Source organism: Schistocerca piceifrons, chromosome 1 (assembly GCF_021461385.2).
Source record: "Schistocerca piceifrons isolate TAMUIC-IGC-003096 chromosome 1, iqSchPice1.1, whole genome shotgun sequence".
NCBI lineage: Eukaryota > Metazoa > Arthropoda > Insecta > Orthoptera > Acrididae > Schistocerca > Schistocerca piceifrons.
In genome coordinates, this window is record NC_060138.1 from 1,138,309,698 (window position 1) to 1,138,333,879 (window position 24,182).

The 24,182-nt window shown below is 42.1% G+C and overlaps 1 protein-coding gene across 3 annotated transcripts in view; it reads left to right on the plus strand.

Moving 5' to 3' along the window:
• LOC124801001 (kinetochore protein NUF2 homolog) overlaps nt 1-24,182 on the plus strand; it is a 101,563-nt gene that overhangs the window by 62,726 nt on the left and 14,655 nt on the right. For all 3 annotated transcript variants that reach the window (XM_047263041.1, XM_047263040.1, XM_047263042.1), the window contains exons 5-6: nt 10,089-10,324; nt 23,955-24,146. In XM_047263041.1, the coding sequence (XP_047118997.1) occupies nt 10,089-10,324; nt 23,955-24,146 (428 nt within the window). The remainder of the gene's footprint in view (nt 1-10,088; nt 10,325-23,954; nt 24,147-24,182) is intronic.

Consider the following 24,182-nt stretch of genomic DNA (forward strand, 5'->3'; position numbering starts at 1 on the left):
CACCAACATTAATTTATTTTGAAAACTGAAAACTTTTATTACAACATAAATTAAAGAAGCTTTCAAGCTACTTACATCCATGTGTAATAAAGCTGGTTTCTGAAGTACCATTTTTGGAAAATTAGCTGTACTCAATGTGCTGTCAGAGTATTTTCAACGTACCCAATTAAAATATCTAAACATTCATTATTAGTCTATTTATTTATTTTACTTATATGTGTTTCATGTTTTAAATTGAAGATGTGCGAAAAAATGGGCTAACCCTCAAAGGTAACAGCTTAGAGATAAGTTTTGTCATCTGTTGTTGGGTGCAGGAACTATCAAAATTGACATTGGTGTCAATATTAGTGATATTTAAGGGTGAGACCAGTGTCTATTTTGATAGTTACTGCACCCAGCAATAGATGGCAACACTTATTTCTAAGTTTCTATATACATTTGAGGGTTAGCCTGTTTTTCCGCGCATGTCTTCAATTGTTATTTTATGTTTTATGTTATTCTTCTTCCTCTTTTTTACCATTTCACATATGTGTATTTCGTTAATTGAAAATAATAAGTAACACATTATTTTGATACAAAATGGTTACAGTACTGATCTGTAAATAAATGTTTAAAATAATATTTTCTTACACTTTGCACATAAAATGTATGAAATTTTTTCACATAAAATACCTGATGGAGAACACAATATGAAACAAAATTCAACAGCATTTCAATTCGTCGTGGGAGAGTGGGAAGCCATCTGTGGGCTGTTTAGGGGTGCGGTAGAGTGGCAGGTGGCAGACGGGTGGGAACGTGTTATTTACGAATAAAGGAGACGACTCACCGAAAGGCAGAAGTGTTGCATCAACAATAGGTATACAAGCAAAATGTACAGAGTTTTGCCATCTTTCAGAATGAACTTCCTTTTTCAAGATGGACTACCGTGTGACACATGTACCAGATGACAACACACTAGATTTCAATTGCTGCTTCACAACCTGTGTCATCTAGATCCTCTCCTCCTCCTCCTCCACCACCACCACCACTACCACCACCACCAGCAGCTTTTCTGAGCTGGGCAGATGGGAGCCATCCTTACAGACATCCTTTGTTCGCGTAACCTCCCTGATCTAAACCTAAGGTAATTTGCTGTCACCCCATGTGTGTGTGCACGTGTCTGTTCGCACACCATCCTCTGTCCTAGTACCCCCATCCAATTTCTGTCAGCTAGTTGTGTGCTGCTATCTCACGCTGTGGCCAGGAAAATAGCATGCCCAGCCATCTGCCACCTGCTGCCTCTATCTGCACCCCTAGCTAGTCCACAGGCAGCTCCCCACTTTCCCACGAGCCACTAGACACTTCCTCCAACTGCCTCCCTCCATCCCTCACCCGGCCCCACCCCACCCCACCCCACCCCACCCCACCCCACCCCACGTGACCCGACCCCAGTACATTCACCATGGGCTAGGAAAGAGCTGGCACCCACAGTGTAGGAAGAAAAGTGTGTGTGTGTGCGTGTGTGCGTGCGTGTGTGTGTGTGTGTGTGTTTTCTGCCTTTTGGTCAGTTGTCTCTTTTATTCCTAAATAATTTGTTACACTTTGACAATAGTGTACAAAAATCCAAAATCACTTTGTATACAAGCAACCAGTTTACACGTAACAGTATTTGGATATGTCCATTGTAATTATCTGGGCTGTTACGCCGTGGTCGGTTGATGAATTCTATGTCAATTCCCAACGTTTCGTCCCCGTCTGCGGAGGACGATGGAAGGTCCAACGCGCCCACTGGCTCACTACTGACTGTACTGACTGTCAGTCAGTAGCGAGCCAGTGGGTGTGTTGGACCGCCTTGAAGATGTCCTCCGCAGACGGGGACGAAATATTGGGAATTGAACAGAATTCATCAACCAACCACGGCATAACAGCCCGGATAATTATAATGGACATGACATTTCCGGCCGTGAAAGTCTACATTTTAGTATCAGTATTTGGATATTTGTATTAGGCACTACAAGTAATGTCTGTATGAAGGAGAATTGTCCTGTGTTTAAAGTTGTCCTGCTTTCCTGTTTACTTAATTTATATTTGGTACCAGTAAGCCCTACTATATAAACGTCTAAAACTGGTAAAGTAGGAAAAAGTTCCTTTGAATTCCTTCAGTTTGCATGTAGTTACTGACTCTTCTGACAGCGAGGAAATTTTGCTACCTGAATCAATATAATGTCCTACTTTCTTAGTCTCTCTTTTTCCACTTACTGTAGGTTGTTTAATCTCCTCTATTTGCTTGCCCTCTCCTGACAATCCTTCTCTCATGGGTATTTTATGACTGTATGCAACCAATGTATCTATATATTGGCAGAATACTGAGTGGTTACTTCCTGGATTTTGGCCCTCAATCTAGGACGATCTACTTTTTCCATAACTATAATGGTGTAATTATTTTGAACTATGTCTGTACAAGAATAAGTTATGTTCACATTTTTATACTTTGTGTTAGGCTAATTATGAGGTACGGAAGCTCGTGAATATGTATTGTTTCTCTCCTTGCTTCTTGTCTTGTTTCTGTTCGTACACAGTCAACAATAATCAGTTTTTCTTATCTTTACAAATGGACTAGAAAAGGATTTATTATTTTTATTTCTGTTAACCTACTCACCATCCTGGAAACTCTAATTCTTTTCTGTATTCAGTGTATTTAGTCCTTCAATGAAAGTGAGCAAATCATTAATATTTGCCCATGCTCTGTATGATATCTCTTTTCTCACATAATGTGGTAGCTGTCTTATGAATATCTTGACTAAATGTGCTTTGTCTAATGGATCATCCAAATATTTAGCTTTCTTGAGATGCCATTCACTGTACTTCTTCTAAGTACCCCAAGAACTACTGTAAAGTTCCATGGTCTAATAGTTGAAGTGTTGATTTTTCCTTCATGCTAGGAGACCAGTACTGTTGTTCAAAACTTTCCTGGAAATCTTGGCAAGATTTAAAATCTTCTGTGTGGGCATTACGCCATTCAACTGCATCTCCTCTTAAGTAATGTAAAGCAGAATCCATTTTTTGAGAGATCACCCCATCTGCTTGGTAATGAACATGAAAATTCTCCTATAAAGTATGTTGACTGCACTTTCCCATCCGGCCTAAATTTGGGAAACAGCTTTGGCAAATTTAAACCACCCCCAGTCTGCAAATCCTCCAAAGATTGCCTAGATACTCCAATATTGCCGCTAGTTAGTCTACTTACTAGTGCTTTTTTAGTTTCTCCTCCTGCATCCTATATCTTTTGAAATTCCTGTCGATTGTTTACAGTATTATCCACAGAAGTGATCTTACTACTGGTTAATTCAACGGTGTGCTGTACTTTCTGTTCAACTTTGTTTGAAATTTTGATGTGTACCTACTTAAAATTTTGATTCACATCTTTGAAGTATATCTTAAACTCTTGATAAACTACTGTATGTATGAAACTTCCTGGCAGATTAAAACTGTGTGCCCGACCGAGACTCGAACTCGGGACCCTTGCCTTTCGCGGGCAAGTGCTCCACCAACTGAGCTACCGAAGCACGACTCAGGCCTGGTACTCACAGCTTTACTTCTGCCAGTACCTCGTCTCCTACCTTCCAAACTTTACAGAAGCTCTCCTGCGAACCTTGCAGAACTAGCAAGGGTCCCGAGTTCGAGTCTCGGTCGGGCACACAGTTTTAATCTGCCAGGAAGTTTCATATCAGCGCACACTCTGCTGCAGAGTGAAAATCTCATTCTGGAAACATCCCCCAGGCTGTGGCTAAGCCATGTCTCCGCAATATCCTTTCTTTCAGGAGTGCTAGTTCTGCAAGGTTCGCAGGAGAGCTTCTGTAAAGTTTGGAAGGTAGGAGACGAGGTACTGGCAGAAGTAAAGCTGTGAGTACCGGGCCTGAGTCATGCTTCGGTAGCTCAGTTGGTGGAGCACTTGCCTGCGAAAGGCGAGGGTCCCGAGTTCGAGTCTCGGTCGGGCACACAGTTTTAATCTGCCAGGAAGTTTCATATCAGCGCACACTCCGCTGCAGAGTGAAAATCTCATTCTACTGTATGTATCTCTGATGGTAGATTGTCTTTTAAATCACTAACTTTACTTTCGAAATCTATTATTTTATTGCCCTGTGTTGTAAACTTTGACATAACTTTGGTCTTAATAGTCTTGTCTACTTTCTAAGTAATGTTTCCCTCCAACATTCTCATATTTTTGTCCATTGTACTGTAATAGTATCCTCAGTCTTGTTTTTTATACCTTCCAGCTTGCTATTGACGATTTCCTCAATCTTACTATTAACACTGTCCTCTGTTAATGCTATTTTTATTATTTTCCTCTTGGTTACTATTAGTAATTTCCTCAAATAAGGTTCTATTATTGTCCATTAAATTTTTATTTTTGTCCATGAATTTCGCAAATATGTTTTTATAACAAGTTTCTATGCCTTGGCGGTCACTTAGAGAGTTAACAAGGGCATAAAGTTACACTTCATTATAATAACTCACTACTCTGTAGTTAACAATAAAATTAACCCTCTTTATATATCACTGTCTGGTTAGTTACATGCAACTGTTAGGATTAGAAGTAAAGAAAAATGTGTACATCTCAACAGTTATTGTTTTAAAGTTAGGTATGGGTTGGCTGCAAACTGCCACTGCGTAGCCGATGTGACGTCGACAGGTGCTTGGATGTAGGTCTCTGCCGACACAACTGCTGTGTAACCAAGAACAGTGCTGCATGCGGCCTTGAAGTCAACGGCTGCATGATGACCACTGATGCATTGTCTACTGGCTGCAATCACGTTGGTTATTTTCCTTGCCAAACCCACCGTGATTTCTTGTGTGTCACAGACATCTCTGGTCTTGCTTTGTGCTTTCGACGCAAGTACTTTGTCTTATGTTGTTGGGTGTTTGATATTCCATTAATAAAATATTCCTTCTGCATGAAAATTGTTTATTCACAATTTTAAATAATGATTGAGTCAATCTCGATAATATTGTTGTCGAAAACTTGAGACTAATTTAAGTGTTCAATTCCTGAAGCTCTGTTGTTGTTTATTGGTTACCAGGAGCAACGTAATAATTCTTTTAATGTCTCCTCAGAATTCTTGACATCTTTTGGTTGTATTTTATTCAGTAAATGGTGATTTTCTCAGTATCACTGCTTTGTTTCACTGTTCAGTCACCACATATGGCAAAAAAGATGGTTTTTTATGGTTTACTTCAGCTGCTGTTTGCACTTGGTAAGTTTTCACTGTGTTGGGTGTTTCCGTTAACTGTTATAAGTCTTGCTGATGAATGGTCACCTTTAGAAATTGTTTTGGTGGTCCAGCTACTCCAACCCATTTCTGTGTACGAACTTCTTTTTCTTCTGGACTTCAATACTTTCTGAATTACGCAGAAATGTTAGGTCACAATGACTCCTTTGAGCTACTAAATAAACTCCAAACTCTCATTTTGCACCTCTTTGTATTTAAAATCTTCGTGTCTCACAAAGACAGATCACAATGGTTCTATCTGAAAATAGTTAAGCCAAACATTAAAACATTCTGATACGTAATGTCTGACCATTGGACCACACATCGAAGTTCCCTTTAACATAAGTGATTCATCTGTTTTGGGTCCCCGTTGACATTGCCGGCAACCCTCTTAAGCAGAGCTGTTCATGACAGTGCCAACTGGGCATGCCAAAGCATACGTATAAAATCTCATACAGCAAGTGAATGCTGCACATCACATGACTGCTTGCCACTGCCCTTGTTATGGCACATGCACCATCTGTAAAAACACAGACCTGGACGCACAGTATCTGCTTCTTTCGTATTCACTGCTTAACAAATATCTACTATCACCATCATCTTTAGCTGCTATGAATACGCGTAGTGGATCAGAGTATTTAATAAAACGTGCTGTTATACTACAAAGTGCACCAAACATTACAAAATGCTTATGGTGATTCTTAACGCATGCGCGCGCCCCGCCCGCCCACACACACACGCACACACACACACACGCACACACACACACACACACACACACACACACACACACACACACACACACACACACACACACGCGCACACACACACACACACGCGCACACACACACACACACACACACACACACACACAGTAAATATTTTAACAAGGAAGTTCAGTGTAGAACAATGTAAAATAAAAGGTGGCCAGTACTTACCTTTTTTAGACAAAATTCCACTTACTAACACACAAAAGTAGAAAAGACTTTCCACACTTTCGGAACTGGTTCCTCCTTCCTGGGAGGACAGGGGTAGGGGGTAGGGATTTGATTGGAAAAGTAAGGAGGGTCCCTAGATTGCAAGTGACCTACCTGTTGTCAGGACTGTTATGTTTGTTCACTGCTTTCACATCCAACGATGTCTCTTCATTAAGAACAACATATTGCATTTTGTTAACTAAAATGTCTTCAGACCTATCACACAAGGATTCTTTGTCAACCTTGTAAACTAGAAATACCTCCCTACCTTCCATAACTCTCCTGTAACTTGTAATAGCCTTGTGCTTCTCTATTCACTGAATCAAAACATTTGGTCGTGCTTGTTGCTGAGCTTCAGTGGTTCTGCTGGGGTCACAGGATCACCTTGGTTTGGCCCTGTCTATAGGCCCAAACCGGTGGGCCCCAAATATTGTGTAGGCATCCAGAAAGATAGGCAAGGAGGGAGAGAGATAGCATCATTTGCTAGTTTACAGGGAAATGGAGGGCATATTTGAGCTGGTCAGTCCAGTGAGCCTGCCAGATCTGGGCCTAAGGGACACATGGGCAAGGGCGAAGTGGAGACAGGGAAACAACTCAGCCACATCACTGTGACTGCAGTTTTAGGGGCCAGGGTTGTGGAGGGAGTACAGGCCACCTGAAGCTGGCCCCTCGGTGTCAGGTTGGGAAAGGAAAATAGGTTCGTCACTGTGGAAGCATAGAATGAGGGGAGTGCAGTCTGCTTGTGTCTGTATATGTCCGGATGGATGTGTGTGTGTGTGTGTGTGTGTGTGCGTGCGTGCGTGCGCGCATGAGTGTATACCTGTCCTTTTTTCCCCCTAAGGTAAGTCTTTCCGCTCCCGGGATTGGAATGACTCCTTACCCTCTCCTTTAAAACCCACATCCTTTCGTCTTTCCCTCTCCTTCCCTCTTTCCTGATGAAGCAACCGTTTGTTGCGAAAGCTTGAATTTTGTGTGTTTGTTTGTGTGTCTATCGACCTGCCAGCGCTTTTGTTTGGTATAAAAGTAGAGGGAAACATTCCACGTGGGAAAAATATATCTAAAAACAAAGATGATGAGACTTACCAAACAAAAGCGCTGGCAGGTCGATAGACACACAAAAAAAGTGTGTATATATATATATACATACAATATGTCTGCTTGTGTCTGTGTGTGTGGATGGATATGTGCGTGTGTGCGAGTGTATACCTGTCCTTTTTTCCCCCTAAGGTAAGTCTTTCCGCTCCCGGGATTGGAATGACTCCTTACCCTCTCCCTTAAAACCCACTTCCTTTCGTCTTCCCCTCTCCATCCCTCTTTCCTGATGAGGCAACAGTTTGTTGCGAAAGCTTGAATTTTGTGTGTATGTTTGTGTTTGTTTGTGTGTCTATCGACCTGCCAGCGCTTTCGTTCGGTAAATCACCTCATCTTTGTTTTTATATATAATTTTTCCCACGTGGAATGTTTCCTTCTATTATATATATATATATATATATATATATATATATATATATATATATATATATATATATATATATATATATATATATATATATATATATATATATATATATATATATAAAAAAAAACAAAGATGATTTGACTTACCAAATGAAAGTGCTGGCAGGTCGACAGACACGCAAACATACACACAAAATTCAAGCTTTCGCAACAAACTGTTGCCTCATCAGGAAAGAGGGAAGGAGAGGGAAAAGACGAAAGGATGTGGGTTTTAAGGGAGAGGGTAAGGAGTCATTCCAATCCCGGGAGCGGAAAGACTTACCTTAGGGGGAAAAAAGTTCAGGTATACACTAGCGCGCGCGCACACACACACACGTCCATCTGCACATACACAGACACAAGCAGGCATTTGTAAAGGCAAAGAGTTTGGGCAGAGATGTCAGTCGAGGCGGAAGTACAGAGACAAAGATGTTGTTGAATGACAGGTGAGGTATGAGCAGCGGCAACTTGAAATTAGCGGAGGTTGAGGCCTGGTGGATAACGAGAAGAGAGGATATACTGAAGGGCAAGTTCCCGTCTCCGGAGTTCTGACAGGTTGGTGTTAGTGGGAAGTATCCAGATAACCTGGACGGTGTAACACTGCCAAGATGCGCTGGCCATGCACCAAGGCATGTTTAGCCACAGGGTGATTCTCATTACCAACAAACACTGTCTGCCTGTGTCCATTCATGCAAATGGACAGTTTGTTGCCATTCGCATGAATGGACACGGCCAGCACATCTTGGCACAGTGTTACATCGTCCGGGTTATCAGGATACTTCCCACTAACACCAACCTGTCAGAACTCCGGAGATGGGAACTTGCCCTTCAGTATATCCTCTTTTCTCGTTACCCACCAGGCCTCAACCTCCACTAATTTAAAGTTGCCGCCGCTCATACCTCACCTGTCATTCAACAACATCTTTGCCTCTGTACTTCCTCCTCGACTGACATCTCTGCCCAAACTCTTTGCCTTTACAAATGTCTGTTTGTGTCTGTGTACATGCGGATGGATATACCTGTGTGTGTGTGTGTGTGTGTGTGTGTGTGTGTGTGTGTGTGTGTGTGTGTGTGTGTGTGGGTGCGCGCGTGCGACTGTATACCTGTCCTTTTTCCCCCTGAGGTAAGTTTGTATGCTCCCGGGATTGGAATGACTCCTTATCCTCTCCGTTAAAACCTACATCCTTTCGTCTTTCCCTCTCCTTCCCTCATTCCTGATGAAGCAACCGTGGGTTGCGAAAGCTTGAATTTTGTGTGTATGTTTGTGTGTCTATCAACATGCCAGCGCTTTCCTTTGGTAAGTTACATCATCTTTGTTTTTAGATATATATAAAATATGGGAGTACCAATTTGATGTGGTTAGTGGGAGTAAAAAGGTGTGGCATGGCGGGGTGGGCTATAGCAGGGTGGGATGGGAGAAGGTGAAGTGCATAGATGATGAACAATCACCCATTCACTTGTATGCATTAGATCACTGACTTCCTGTTGGATGGGTCTGTTTCTTTCTAGCTTGGCTTCTGTATTCAGTTTTTAAGTTATGATTACTTGTATATATTAAGTGGCTTTAAACCACCACATTCTGTAATATTTCCTTATTGCTTCATAAATATACTAAATTTAAAATATGTACTTTTGTCCTTGCCAACTCTCTCTTCTTATTTTTTTCCTTCTGGAAGAGTGTGTTTGAGAGAAACATGTTCTCTACAAATTGTACCAATGTATGTTCTCTACTTAACTTCAGGAGGTGAAATTTCATTGTTGCCGGTACACACATAATCTGACTTGCCTTATATGTATCGCTTACTAATGCGTGCCACAGACAATGTTTTCACATATATTACATGATTATATGATTTATAGATGCAATCAGTGTAAGAAATTTTTATGAAAATACCCAGTTGTCACTGGCAATTGCAGTACATTTAAAGATCATCTGTTAGATTAAAGGCAATGTCATCATCACCAGTTGTGGAACAGGCTGTATTTTGGATTTTACAGTGTGTGGCAGGGTAAAACTTTCGTAGAGCTTCATAGGACTACAAAATATAATCAGCAGTTCCCTATAGCTCTTGCCTGTATTCGACAGGATCATAGCCTTCAGTATCCATTACTTTACTTTTCTGTTTACTTTAAGTAACAATTGATAGCTCATAGTAAGTAACATATTTGTTTCCTAATTCTGTTAAAATGTTTCTCTGTATCTTTATTCAACATTCTGTGATCAGTTTTGATAGGTCACTGCTAATGATTCGTAATTGGATGTGTTTTGCCAGATGCTATCCTGTTTGAATGTTGACAACTGCTATCAATGCTATAGTGGCATGTCACATATATCAACAGGTTCATTCACCTATCTTCATTTCAGCTGGCGCAGACAATTGAGAATCTGAAGAATCAAATCGTATCCTCCCCAGCACAATTAGTACAGAATCTAGAAAACCTGAAGGCAACAGAACAGCAGAAGAAAGAAGAAGAGCATGCTATTAGTGAAGGACTGCAACGGAAGAAATCCCATTTTGAAAACCTGGCTAACTGTGTGCAAGTGGCAAATGCGGTTATGGAAGAAATAAAAGACATAAATAAATTAATTGATGAAATTAGGTGAGAACCAATGCAAATATTACACTCCTTCTTCTAATATCATTTTACAGGTAAGAAAGCCTAACTTGTAAGTCATGATCAAATGTTTTTCCTCTTTACTTTCGATTAATGTGCTATTGTGGGGTCTGCACCTCATTAACCTTCTGCTCATTGTGGACCTGCTACTTGTTTCTGCAGTCAGGTGCAGATTTTTTTGAGTATCATTCATGATGCCTTCAGGAGGAGCAACTCTTGAATGTGGATAACAATGAGGACTGTCTTATAACCTGTTTATCACATATAGTTGTTTCAGGTCTTTTCAGTGACCTACAAAAAAAAATATTGATTCAAATTTTTTGCACTCTTTTGTTTTGAGTCATCTGGACAAGTAGAATTTCAAAATAGAACTGACCACATTGTTTATTTCCCCATTCCTTTCTTTTCACATTTGTGCTATGCTGTTGGAAATAAATGATGGAATGTGATGCCTGTCCAACATAAGCTTACTGAAGCGGTAGTGAGAGTGGTAAGTTGTTGGACCAGTAAAATCTTGATTAGGTTTAACAAAATTTATTTATAAATCCAAAAGATGGCTTTACACAATACATAAATATAAAACATTTGTGGAAGTTTTTATGAAACTGACAGTACAGTTTAATCAACCAAAACACACTCAGTGTAAACATTACAAGAGATACACAACAGTTTGAATCAATTAAGAATTTATTAAAACTGTCAACTACTCAACATACAGGTAATTTCAAGCAATTTCCAGAATGCATTAATAAGTTTAGAAAAGTGATTACCACAATGTCCCGGGGCCCTTTAGGGGAAAAAACGAAAGGAAGAAAAAGAAAAAAATCAGCCACTTTTAACTATTCACTTAAAACACAGAAGTGAATGAAATTAACTTTTCAAAATAACCCACAAAATTACATTTTAAAGTAGACCAGAAACAATTAATGATGGAATAACTCTGTAAATAATATGGACAGATAAAAAAATCTACTCACCAAATGGGGGCAGGGGAAGACACAAGAGGATTTAACATTCACAAGCTTTTGGAGCCAGTGGCCCCTAAGCCTCTCCAATCCTTTTCCTTCACCCCTCTTCCTTCCGCTTCAACTCTTCTATCAGAAGAAGGAGTCACTGGCTCCAAAAGCTTGTGAAAGTTAAATCCATTTGGGTCCCCTGCCGCCACTTGGTGAGTAGAATTTTTATCTGTCCATTTACATTATATTAGCAATAAGTGATTATTTTCTTTAAATAATACACCCCATAAAACTTTAAAAATAGGCAAAAACAACAAATGATAAAATTAATCTTTTAAAATAAACAGTGATACAATTTTCTTTTATGCGGAGGTATTGTTACGGTGGACGCTGCCTCCTTCTCTGTAAGCTGGCAGCCGACCTTTTGGAGAGGACAGTAGTTAAGTCCCATAGTGCTCAGAGCCATTGTTGGAGAGGTTCCTGCCAAGTTACCATATCAGTAGCAAAGTAAGTCTCTGGTATATCCTGCGTGTGGCACAATTCTCCACCCACTTATGGTGGAACAGGTGGGGGATGGTTAGCTGAAGTACCTGAAGAGTTAGCAACACCCTGGTAACCAGTCCCCAACTTTAGCTGACTAATGTGTGCACTAATGCACTTCCATATGGACTGGTCTTGGATCAGGAAGCTGACTGACTGGAGACATCACTCTGATAATCTTGAGTGGCGTGTGACACCTTTTGCACCCCTTTAGACTGCGCGCTGAAGTTTTTTTGGAGAGAAACCACATCCTCTAACTGCAGTGTGGTAGGATGCCTACCTTTTTTATAGCAAGAAGCCTTCCTATGGTACACGAGCTGGATATTACTATGTGTTGCTTCATAGTTTATTCTAATGATGTTGGAATCATCATCCTCCAGCCAGATATAATTGATTGACCACAGGTTGGACAGTGCTGAATGGGGAGGTAAACATCAATTTAGCTGGAGAGGTTTTGTGTACTTCATTTATAGCAGTGTTGAAAGCAAAGTTCAGCCATCCAATTGTCTGATCCCACTTAGTTTGAGTATGCAACCTGGAAGATGACCAGGCCATATTTAAGGTTAGGTATACCTGGTCAAGAAAAAAAGGTTTTGGATAATATGGAATGGTCGTAATGTATGATGTGGCACTAGTGAAGCAGAATTTTTTGAATTCACAGAATAAGAAGGTTGGTGCATTATTACTAACCAGAGCCTTTGGAGTCCCAAACGTAGAAAATATACACGTCAAGTGGCCAGGAGTCACACCGTAGTACCCGACCTACTTGATATCAACCACACTAACTGTGAAGTGGCATCCACTGCTACCAAGATGTACAGGTTCCCTGCCTTGGTATGGGGTAGAGTTCACAGCTGCTTCAGTATGAATCAAAGTGGTTCTTCACGGAGCCATGAGAGCTCCAACACCTTTCACAGACAATACTCTATAATGCCCATTACTCTTTCCCACCATTTTCCCCACCAGCCACTCTTGAGATAATGACTATCCATGTAATAACATGGTGAGCTAGAAACTGGTAACTCTTTGAGGTGTTTAATGCCTCTCGGAGTTATGCTAGTTCCATGTTTGTGAGTGCCCCCCCCTCCCCCGAGGGAATCATCACTCTTTGATGAGTTCGTGCTTGGCTGCTGTGGGGCCCCAGCCTGTGCAGCACCTTTCCCCTTTCCATGCTGTTACGTTTGTCCCCCTGCTGTTCTTTTTCCCCTCCCACGGGGAACATGTCTGGGATATTTTTGGGAATGTGTTGTGAAGTTATAATAGCCTGACATTGGAACAGTCCTTCCACTGTTTTTTCTTTCATTCTTTCTTTCTTTCTTCATTCTCCATTTCCCATCCTTCCTCCATTTCTGTGTTTAAGGTTCCTTTTTGTGTTTTTCTTCCTCCCTGTGCGCTCTTGAAGGCCAGCCCAAGCATGTGACACATAGTAGGTGACTTGGTAGTGTGTAATTCCCAGCTGCGGGTTGACAGGTTGGGTTTGCATGTACCCTCTGGTACAGGCCCGGCCCAGGGAAAGGTGATTGCCTGAGCTGTGACCTTCCCAAATTGCCAGTTGGTCCTTCTGTCAGAAGTTCAGGAGGCAGGTGAGCCCTCCTCTGAGGGGAGGGGGTAGGGGGTGGGGGGTGGGGGCAGGTTGGAGCAGCATGTCATAAGAGATGCTGGCAGTCATCGGGATTTTCTTGTAATGAGCCAATCAGCATCTCAGACAATATCTACTGAACATAAATGGAATGAGGCTAAAGATTTCAAGAATCTCGCAGCTGCACCTTGGTTCCTCATGGTATCAAATACGGAGCACGGTCAGACCTTTGCTATGGTTAAACCGTTTGTTATTTAAAAAAGTGTTGATGCAGTTGCAGGCCCTGTAAAAACCTCTCATTTAAGTAACATTGGCACTTTGCTTTTGGAGATGAATTGTGATTTTCAAGCCCAACAACTGCATGCAACTTCACTTCTCCTGGCTATCCTGTTCGTGTCGAGGTCCATCACATGCTGAATTCTTAGCATGGTATTATTTACACTAGGCTGCTCAATGGGTTACCAATTGAGAAATCCAAACTTACCTCCCTGATTAGGGCATCACTGTAGTCCATCAAGTAATGAAAAACGTTAATGCAACCCTAGTGCCTACATGCACTCTTTTCCTCACATTTGATAGAGATCAAAGCAAACTATGAAGTCATCACAGTCCGACTATACATTCCAAACTGATGCGCTGTTATCATTGTCAATGTTATAACCACACTCTAATGTCCTGTTCAAACTTGTGGTAGGGTGCTTACAAGGGGATTGCCTGCGTCTTTCACCCCACTGTACCAATAGCAATGGCGACCATGCAGCCTCATCCCAAAAACGGCCCATGTACCTGAATGAGCGGGCCATCCAAGAGATCCAGGTGACGGAAAATTGCCGTACCTTGTCGCTCACAAGTTGTTCACTAGTCGAAAGCCCTGCATTTTATCATTTGGCACATACAGTATTGTTCTTGCTATGCCTCACTCCATGAAGGACTGGCCAGGCAGACTTGTAAATTCAGCACTGCAGCTCCTTCTCCTCCTCTGGCTGTGCAACAAGTCACCAAATCTATGACTCTGGCAGCAAAATCACCTGCTACAAAACCGGCACACCGTAAATGAAAGAAGGAATACTCCCATGAAAACTTCACATGTCCTTCCAGCCAACACACATCTGAGCCTTCATCTCCCAACTGCAAAGGCTCAAAGAAATCAAAGAAAGACAAATGGTCTTCTCCTTTATCTACTCGGAGATTCTCTTGAATGGTGTCACCATGTGATACTCTCACCCTGCGACCTGTGTTTTGTCAGTGTGCACTGCCAACTGCTTTTCTGCCCTGGAATTCGCAGGCCGGCCCAGGGACTGCTTTCACCTCTGTAGATCTCACGGAACAGGATCCTCCAGCTTCTGCACCCTGCAGCAGTGAGTCTTCAAAGGCCGACACTCGGCAGCTGCCGAGGTAACAACCTTTCATTTTTTTCCCCTCCTTCCCTTTCCCTATCATGACTCTCCTCCAAAGGAATGTTTGTGGCATTCAATCTAATAAGGAGGAATTACGGCTGCTCTTTGAATCACAGTGTCCTCTTGTTTTCTGCCTCCAGGAAACAAAATTTCATCCATGCAACATACAGTTGCTTTGATCTCTCGCATTTCTTTCTGAGTATGGCATTCAATCTGATGGGGGAAGTCATGCTGCTCATCCAGATGACATTCATTGTCAAACCATCTCAAAGCAAGCTGTTGCAGTCCACATTTTCCTTCCTTGCTTCACCTTTTCTGTCTGCAATGTTTACATCCTTCTGTCATTCGCTGTGACGAGTGCAGACTTCCTCCAGCTTACTGGTCAGCTCCCTCACCCCCTTTCTGCTGCTCAGTGACTATAATGCACACCATGTTCTTTGGAGCTCTTCCAGAACCTGTCCAAGATGTGCCATCTTGACTGACCTCAATCAACTCAACCTTATCTGCCTTAACACTGGAGCACCCACGTTGCTTTCAATATCCAAGCACAGCTATTTCCATTTGGACCTCTCATTCTGCAGTGCCCAGCTTGCCTGTCATCTCGAGTGGTCCATTCCCTCTGACTTGCATTCGAGCGACCATTTCCCTTGTGCTATCAGATTGCTGACCCTACCCCACCTGCGTGTAAACCCAATTGGCAGCTTTCTACGGCAGACTGGAGGCTTTAATTCTCCCTGGTGACCTTCGATGAATATTTCCCCAATTATGATGACCAAAAAGAGTACCTTATAAATGTTATCCTTACTGCCACAGAACATTCCATACCTTGTACTTCATCTTTACCTTACCATGTCCCGGCCCATTGGCAGTGCAATTCTTGTGTGGAGACATTCTCTTCACCTTTTTAGCAGTCATTCTATTATGATGAACTGTATTTGTTATAAAGAGTTGTGTGCGCAATGTTGTTGCATTCTTCGGGACATGAAAAGAAGTTAGCTGGAGTTCATTTATTAGTTATTTTAACAGTTTCACTCCCTCCTCTGTCGTGTAGGCCAACCTCCGATGGCTCTCTGGGATCAAGTCCATTCCCCAATTTCCAACCTGACCATAGCAGATATCGTTGTGGACCCCATTGCTATCTCCAACACTTGAGGCTGCTATTTTGCAGAGTTTTCGAGCTCTACCCATTACCACCCTGCCTCCCTCCATTAGAAGTGAGTGGTGATACCCTTCTCCTCTCAGAATCGTGAATGCTACAATGCCGCCTTTACTATGAGGGAGCTAGATAATGCTCTCACTTCATCTCGATCTTCCGCTACAGGGCTGGATGATGTTCATATTCAGATGTTGTAGAACCTTTCTCTTGCGGGCAAGCACTTCCTCCTTCGTACTTTCTCCTTCTCCTCTCTCTTCCAGTTCGCACATACTAACTTCACTTAATCAAGTAACATCTGCCGCCCCCCTTCTTCACACTTATTCACCCACAACTCTCATTACAATCTTTTTATTTATTGTTTAATCAAACAATGGAAAATCCAGGATGGAATGTAACAATATTATGAGAAGGAAAGTTCCTACTCACCATATAGCAGAGATGCTGACTTGCAGATAGGGACACCAAAAAGACTCACAATTATAGTTTGAGTGTGGTTTCAATTGCCTGAGACTGCAGTCGTGTGTGTGTGTGTGTGTGTGTGTGTGTGTGTGTGTGTGTGTGTGTGTGTGTCTATTATTGACGAAGGCCTTAATGGGAGAAAGCTATAATTGTGATTCTTTTTACTTATTGTTTCTTTTATCTAATCATGTATTTTGACATGTCTTTATCCTCCACCATGGATCCTTGCTTCTTCAATACAGAACCCAGTGCCACATATTATTCCTGCATTGTTGCTTGGCTCACTGAAACCCCCCAAGAGGCCTTACCATCGAATTATCCAGCTCCGGCTACCACCCTTTCTTCCACAATGACCACCATCTGTTTACATTCCACTAGTCCTTAACCCTCACTTAGGTAGTCCTGCAAAACCATATCAATCAGGCTCCAACCTCCTAGCAAAACCACCTCTCCATCTGTAAAATTCTCATGCTATGCAATCCCAAATTCGTGGATCCTATATCACAGTTGTAACACTTTCCCTCCAGGAACTAGAACAACATGCACAATGCCACATCAGAAAACTCTCCACACTGCTCACTTCCTCCTCCCACATTGGACTACAACTATCCACCACCTCTACAATCACCTCCAAACCTCCCACATATCTCCTCATAGCTGATGAGCCCTGCCTCCCAGAGATACTACATTTACCTCACCCTTAAAAACCTCCCACCACCACCATACAGAATCCAGAACCTGAACAGACCTGAAACACAATCAGAATCAACCAAAGACCAGTGTTGAACTCTGCCTGACTCAGTTACACCACCATCCAATTGTTATCCACCCCCACTGCCCCCAAATCACCACCTGCTAATTTCCCAGAATTTCGTAACCTCTAACCTTGCCTTACCATCATTCCCAAAATCCCTCAACATGCAAGCTAATATTACTTAAGCAGAGAGAACTGCAATCCACCACCTAAAAGCCGATCCCTACCTTCTAATTCTTCCTGTTGACAAAGGCTCCACCACTGATGTTCCGAACTGCAAGGATTACCTGGTGGAAGGACTCCGCCATCTGTCAGAATCATACACGTACAAACCCTGCCACATTGACCCCATTCCAGAAACCCAGCAGCATATCCTGTTTCTCTTCAAATCCTTAGGCCCATTCCAGAGCATATCTCCTGCGTCCATCTCGCTTCTCATCCTTACCATTCACCACACTCCAGATGATTTCTAAAGTCCATAAACCCAACCACCCAGGACACCCCATTGTGGGTGGTTACTGTGCCACTCCTGAGAGAATCTCTGCTCTCGTAGACCAATACCTTCAGCCTACTATCCGCAACCTACCCTCCTATATGAAGATGCCAACCATATCCTCCATCAGCTCTCCAGTTCCTCTTCCTTTACCATATGGTGCCCTGCTCATGCTATGATACCTCCCTTTACACTAATTTCCCAACCCTTTCACTGCTCCAGACGTAAATATATGCTAATCGTTTCAGTTCTCCAGACGTATCTATACTATTTGCTATAAAAAATACTTACAGAGTAAATGCGCAGTGAAAGGGGTAATGTCCATGGCATGATCACTATTGAACACTACCTTTCCCAATGCCTAACAGATTCCAAACCTACAAACTCCTTCTAAGTCACCATGATCAACTATATCCTCACCCACAATTAGTTCACCTTTGAAGGCATTTCAAACAAACAAATCCAGGGTACAAATATGGGCACTCACACGGCACCATCCTATGCTAACCTATTCAAGTGCCATCTAGAGGAATCCTTCCTAAACACCCACAACTCCAAACCCATCACGTGTTTCACATTCATCGATGACATCTTCATGATCTGGATCAAGGGTGAGGATACCCTATCCATGTTCTTCCTCCCCTACTCACTTCACCTGGGCCTACTCAACCCAACAAGCCACATTCCTTGATGTTAACCTCCATATCAAAGACGGCTATATCAGTACCTCCGTCCATATCAAACCTACCAGCCACCAGCAATACGCCTACTTCGACAACTGTCATCCATTCCACACCAAAAAGTTACTTGCATACAGCCTAGCCACCCAAGGCCATTGCATCTGTAATGACGAGCAGTCCCTCTTGAAATATAGCGAGGATGTAACTGAGGCCTTCACGGAACATAATTACCCTCCCAACCTTGTACAAAAACAGATGTCCTGTGCCTTATGTTTCCCTCCACCCCCACCTCCTAAAGTCCCACTGTGCCTCAGTATCACCCAGAACAGGAGCAACTGAATCACATTCTCTGCCATTTCCCACCACTCCCACTATGGTATTCTGCCGCCCACCGAACCTACACAATATACTCGTCCATCCTTATACAACCCCTGCTCCCAACCCCTTACCTCGTGGCTCATACCCCTGGAATAGACCTAGATGCAATACCTGTCCCATACACCCTCCCACCACCAGCTAGTCCAGTTAAGTCATAAGCATCACTTAACCCGTCAAAGACAAAACTACCTAGGAAATCAGTCATTTGATCTATAAGCTAAGCTCCAACCACTGTGCTGCATTCTGTGTGGGTATGACAACCAACAAGCTAATTGCCCACATGAATGGCCACCAACGAACTGTGGGAAAGAAACAGCTGCACCATCTCATTGCCGAGTCCACTGCCCAACACGATGCTCTTCATTTGAATGACTGCCTCACAGCCTTTGCCTTCCGTATCCTCCCCACCAACACCAGCTTTTCTGAACTACTCAGGTTGGAACTCTCCCTGCAGTGTATCCTACATTCTCATAACCATCCTGGCCTCAAGCTTGGTTAGTCATTGTCCTTTACTCATCTACCCCCTTTCCTGTTCCCATTACAGCATTACACTGCCCTCTGTTCCACCGACACACACACACACACACACACACACACACACACACAGAGTCTTTGTTACTTATCTCCTTTTCTGCTAACCGTCCCCCTTCCCCCCACCACTCACACCCCTGCCCTCCATCTAACCTCCCGACTGGACCAAATTGCCCTACCCTCTCTCCATCTTGTCCCTGTATTCTCCTACAAGCAGTTCCGCCACGCCTACCCTGCTATCCCCCTCCCCGCCCCAGGCTGCTCCTTACCGCGACCACCTGGTTCGTTCTCCCACAATGTGCTGCTGCTTACAGGTTGGTGTCAGCAGCCAGAGACTGTGGTGACAGACTTTTTGTTGTGCCTGTCTTTGACTCAGCATCTCCGCTACATGGTGAGTAGCAACTATCGTTTTCATAATATTGTTACAATGATGATGTAGGTTCAGTCATAGGTAAAGTGGGTGGCAGACTTCAGCCTGTTGGTAGGATACTGCAAAAAATGCACCCAGTCTGCAAAGGAGATTGCTCATAAAAAAAAGACTAACAATGGATATTGAAGATATATTACTTTATTAATGTTTTGAGATACATTATTTATTCTGTAGTTGACTGAAATTTTCAGAATTATATGCGATATTATTCTAGTTTATGTTCAACTCCTTGTTCTGATATTTTAAGGCAAATGGTGACAAGGTTTTGTACATTCCTGGGAGTAATGAGATGCCATGGTAATTATCTATCTCTATAGCATTTTCTCTCTTATGCAGAAGATGAATTGAGGCTTATTTACAGTCATATGTTTGTTACAGTTTTATGTAAAACATGTATTCTTCTCCAGGAGCCTTGTTGTTTTTTAGCCTGTGAATATTGTGTATGGCCTATCTCCTCCGAATTGCAACGAGATGATTTTGCTCTCTCCATTTACTGTTATCAGTTGCTATCTGGCCACAGTTGTGTATCCACTTAAAGCAGTGACACAGAAATGGAGATGGTTAATTCCTGCCAAACTGTGTTACTTGTAAGGATTCCATAGATCAGAATTAGAGGTTTGAGGTGCTTTGTTGTTATCTCACTCTGGCAGGGGCTACCATATTTACTACAAAATCAGCTTCACGACAAGCGACATATAGTTCATCTGTTTGCATGAAGCCTCTAGCAATGCAATAGCAATAATGCTTTGTACCTGGACTCTGTAACACAACCAGCTGGTGTGCTATATTAAATGATAATGCTGCTTCGCTCTATTTCAAGGAGCTAATGATATATTTATTCCTTGCTGGTACTTCATTAGGAAGTGGACAGTGACTGGTTTTGATTGAGAACAATTGTTAGTGGATCGCATTTTGTAAGGTTTATTACTGAATTTATTACACATTTCAAATAATTTACTTATACCCTCAGTTTTAGCAAAGTACCGCATGCCACAATACAATCACTTCACACTGAAACTTTATCACCATCAGAATATGGCACAGATTATTAGCACAAAAATGCATTAGCAAGTGCAGCCAGATAATGACAATCTATTAATATCTATCTTGCAACTACTGTGTGAACTGAGTAACATGACACTGCAACATGAAGAATACAGTGTGAATACGGAATCCATTACTTCCAAAACTGCATGTCTCATGTAATCACATTCAGCAAGCACATCAAGCCGGTGCTATCTCACACACAGTCTGTACTGTTCTCTCTCTGCAACACCAAGCACATGCCCCAGCAACAAAAATCACTAGATGCCTCAATATTGCAGTGTCCACATTTATGAGAAATACGATGGAAAGTTCTTTTGGACATGCATTTTGTCTGAAGAAACGAGCACTGGCGGTTCAGCCATTATGAAATATATTTGCAGTTGCAAATATGGACAACAATCAGTTGTGTAACGGAACGACGACAATGAAAATTTGTGCTAGACCAGAATTCGAACCTGGATTGTGCTTCCGGTAATTGGGAAATCTGTGTTCGGGTACTGGTTTGGCATAAATTTTCATTGTCTTCATTCCATTATACATCTGATGGTTGTCCATATTCGCAACTGTGAATACATTTCATGAATTGCTAGATCCAAATGCACTGTCAACATGCAGCAGTTACTCAAAAATGGTGGACTCTGCTAACCAGGTGGTAGCTTCAGTAGCACAATAAATAATCTGCGATGAACTTACGGCAGTGGTCACAAAATACAGATTTCATCATGGGCGTATGTAGAATCCTCACAACTCTTCTAGTTACTATCAGACTGTTATTCAATGGTTAATTTGGCTTTGGCTTTCCAGTCTTTTTTTGTATGAGTATGCAAGTTTTTATTTTGTTTTCTTACAAGGACTTGGTACTGGTCACAGCCTAACTGCAACCAATTCATTCTTATTCAGTATTTGTTAAAAACTCAGTGATTGTTACTTTGGACAACAGTTTTTTCTTTGACACAAAGCACCACAACTGTCAGTACTACTTTTATTGAATGTCAGCTCTAGTTGCAACAAAACTTTTTACACTACTGGTTTCAGCACTAAGGCCTTTCTCAAATGATTACAGCTGAACGACAGGATCACTCGAGCTGATAAAACAGCTTCTGTTGTTCAGTTGGTGAATGCTTGAAGGATGGTCTTTAGACTGAAACCTGCTGTGTAACAAGCTTTTGTGTAGCTTGTGCTGCCGTACAGTAAAACTTAGTGGTGGCAACTGCAGCCTGCTGCCCTCAACACGCTTACATGCAACTACTGCTGCTCGTGTTGTGAGATCAGTGATTGAGTCTGCACGACATGGTACCAGTTACTGAATGCAGTATTAGTCATATTTTGCACACTGCTTTACATTTTTGGTATATCAGTGATCAAATATGTGCAAAACTGAATCAAGAAGGTGTTATTTTGTTGCTATAGTGTAAGCAATTTTTAATGCAAATTGCCATTAAAAAATTGTGTGTAGAACTAAAAGATAATGCTGCTCTTTTCACATCTCGTTGCATTTAATATTTCACTCGTGTATAATCCCCACACAACTTATTTATGGATTATGAAAACTGTGATACAGTTGAATTATTACACATTTGTATTGCAACCAGTTTCATTCTTAGAGCTGCTCCAGGTTGCCAAGTTGTGCTAAAGCCATAATATAAATGGTCTGGTTATTGTATGTGATGTTAAAGACCAAGTACAGTAACAATAATCACAAACATTCTACCGACCACTTGGCAGAAGTATGGGGCACAGACATAGCATGCTGTGTATTGTAGTCTATTATATGACTGCCCATTTACATGGTCCAATCATATTAATGTGACCAGTGCCTATGTTTGACGTCAGTGTGCAATAACCACTCACAAATGGCAGCAGCCGGCACTAGTGAGTGTATGAAACATGTCCAGGGGGCAGGAAAACAGTGCTGTTGTTGTAATGTGAAAACAGAGCAATTTATCTGTCATCCAAAAGCACACGATTGTAGGCTTCCAGGCCGAGGTTGGAAGCAATTCTGAAATGGCTAAGTTTTAAACTGTTCGCATGGTGCCATGGTTAAAGCCCAATGTGCATGGCAAAATGGTGCTATTAAAACCGGCCTCGAGGCATCTGTGTTACACCACAGGCCATGGATGATAGGGGTGAAAGATGGCTGTGGAGATGTGCATGGGCGAATGGACATGCAACTGTCTACCAACAGTGTCTCCTCAATAGCTGTTCAGTGAATGTTGCTACATATGGGCCTCCACAGCAGGCACCTGGTTCATGCACACTTGTTTACTGGATCATCAGTGACGCAGGCTGGAATTTGTGTGCCAGGCCTGTATCTGGACATCAACTGAGTGGTGAGAGATTACCTGACCAGGTGCACCATGTTTTATGTTCCATTGGCGTGAAATTTCTGAAAGCAAACAACCTGCTGGGGGAATGTTTCCGTGGCTTTCACCATGTGAGATCATCATTCTGGGAGGCATAGTGGCTCGACACAAGTATGCACCTATCCTTGCGGACCACGTCCACCCCATATGCAGTTTGTTTTCCCTCGGCATAATGGCATTTACCAGCAAGATAGTGCAACATGTTACACAGCTCACAGTTTACATTTGTGGTTTGACATGCACCAGGATGAGTTTATTGTACTCCGCTGGCCACCCAACTCCTTGGATTGAAACCCAATCTAGAATCTGTAGGACAAACTCAATCAGGCTGTTTGTGCCACGGATCATCGACTGAAAAACCTAGTGCAACTGGCCGTGGCACTGGATTCGGCATAGTTCCGCATCCCTTTTGGTACCTTCCAGAAATGCATTGATTTTTTTCCTGCACATCTCACAGCGGTCCATGCTGCGAAGGTGGTGACTCCAGTTTTTGACTGGTGGTGCCATTAATGTGACTGGACAGTGTGTATGATGATTTTAGCATAACTTGCAACCTAAGATGTTCTAAGAATGTTTGTTCCTAACACAATAAATGTGTAATAATGTAGCCAAGGTGGTTTTCATTAATCCTTAAAATTAGAGTGAATTCAGCTATGGTGCTCAACATGGTCAAGATTTTTACTATTTTGAGATAAAATAACTGCTGCAGTTCAGTAGAGGAAATTCACTTCCATCAATGAACTGAGCAGGGAGACAATGAAGAATCTAATGTTGTTCACTGTACGAAACTGTTCCTTATTCTTGTGATATCAAATTAGTCTTTAATCACCCATCCTTTTCTTGTATTAACAGAAATGAGGAGATGGAATTGGAACGGTTAGAAATGGAGAAAACAAAGTTGACTGAAGAAGTAAGTATTAAAAAAGAAGTAATAGGGTGGATAAAGCATACTGCAGTGGAACTTCAACAACAAATTAAAGCTTCGAAGGAACATTTAGCTGAAAAAATGGAGAGAGCTCAAGAGAAAGTGATGGAACTTGACAAGTAAGTTTTCCAAAAGTTGCAAGTGAATTTAATTGA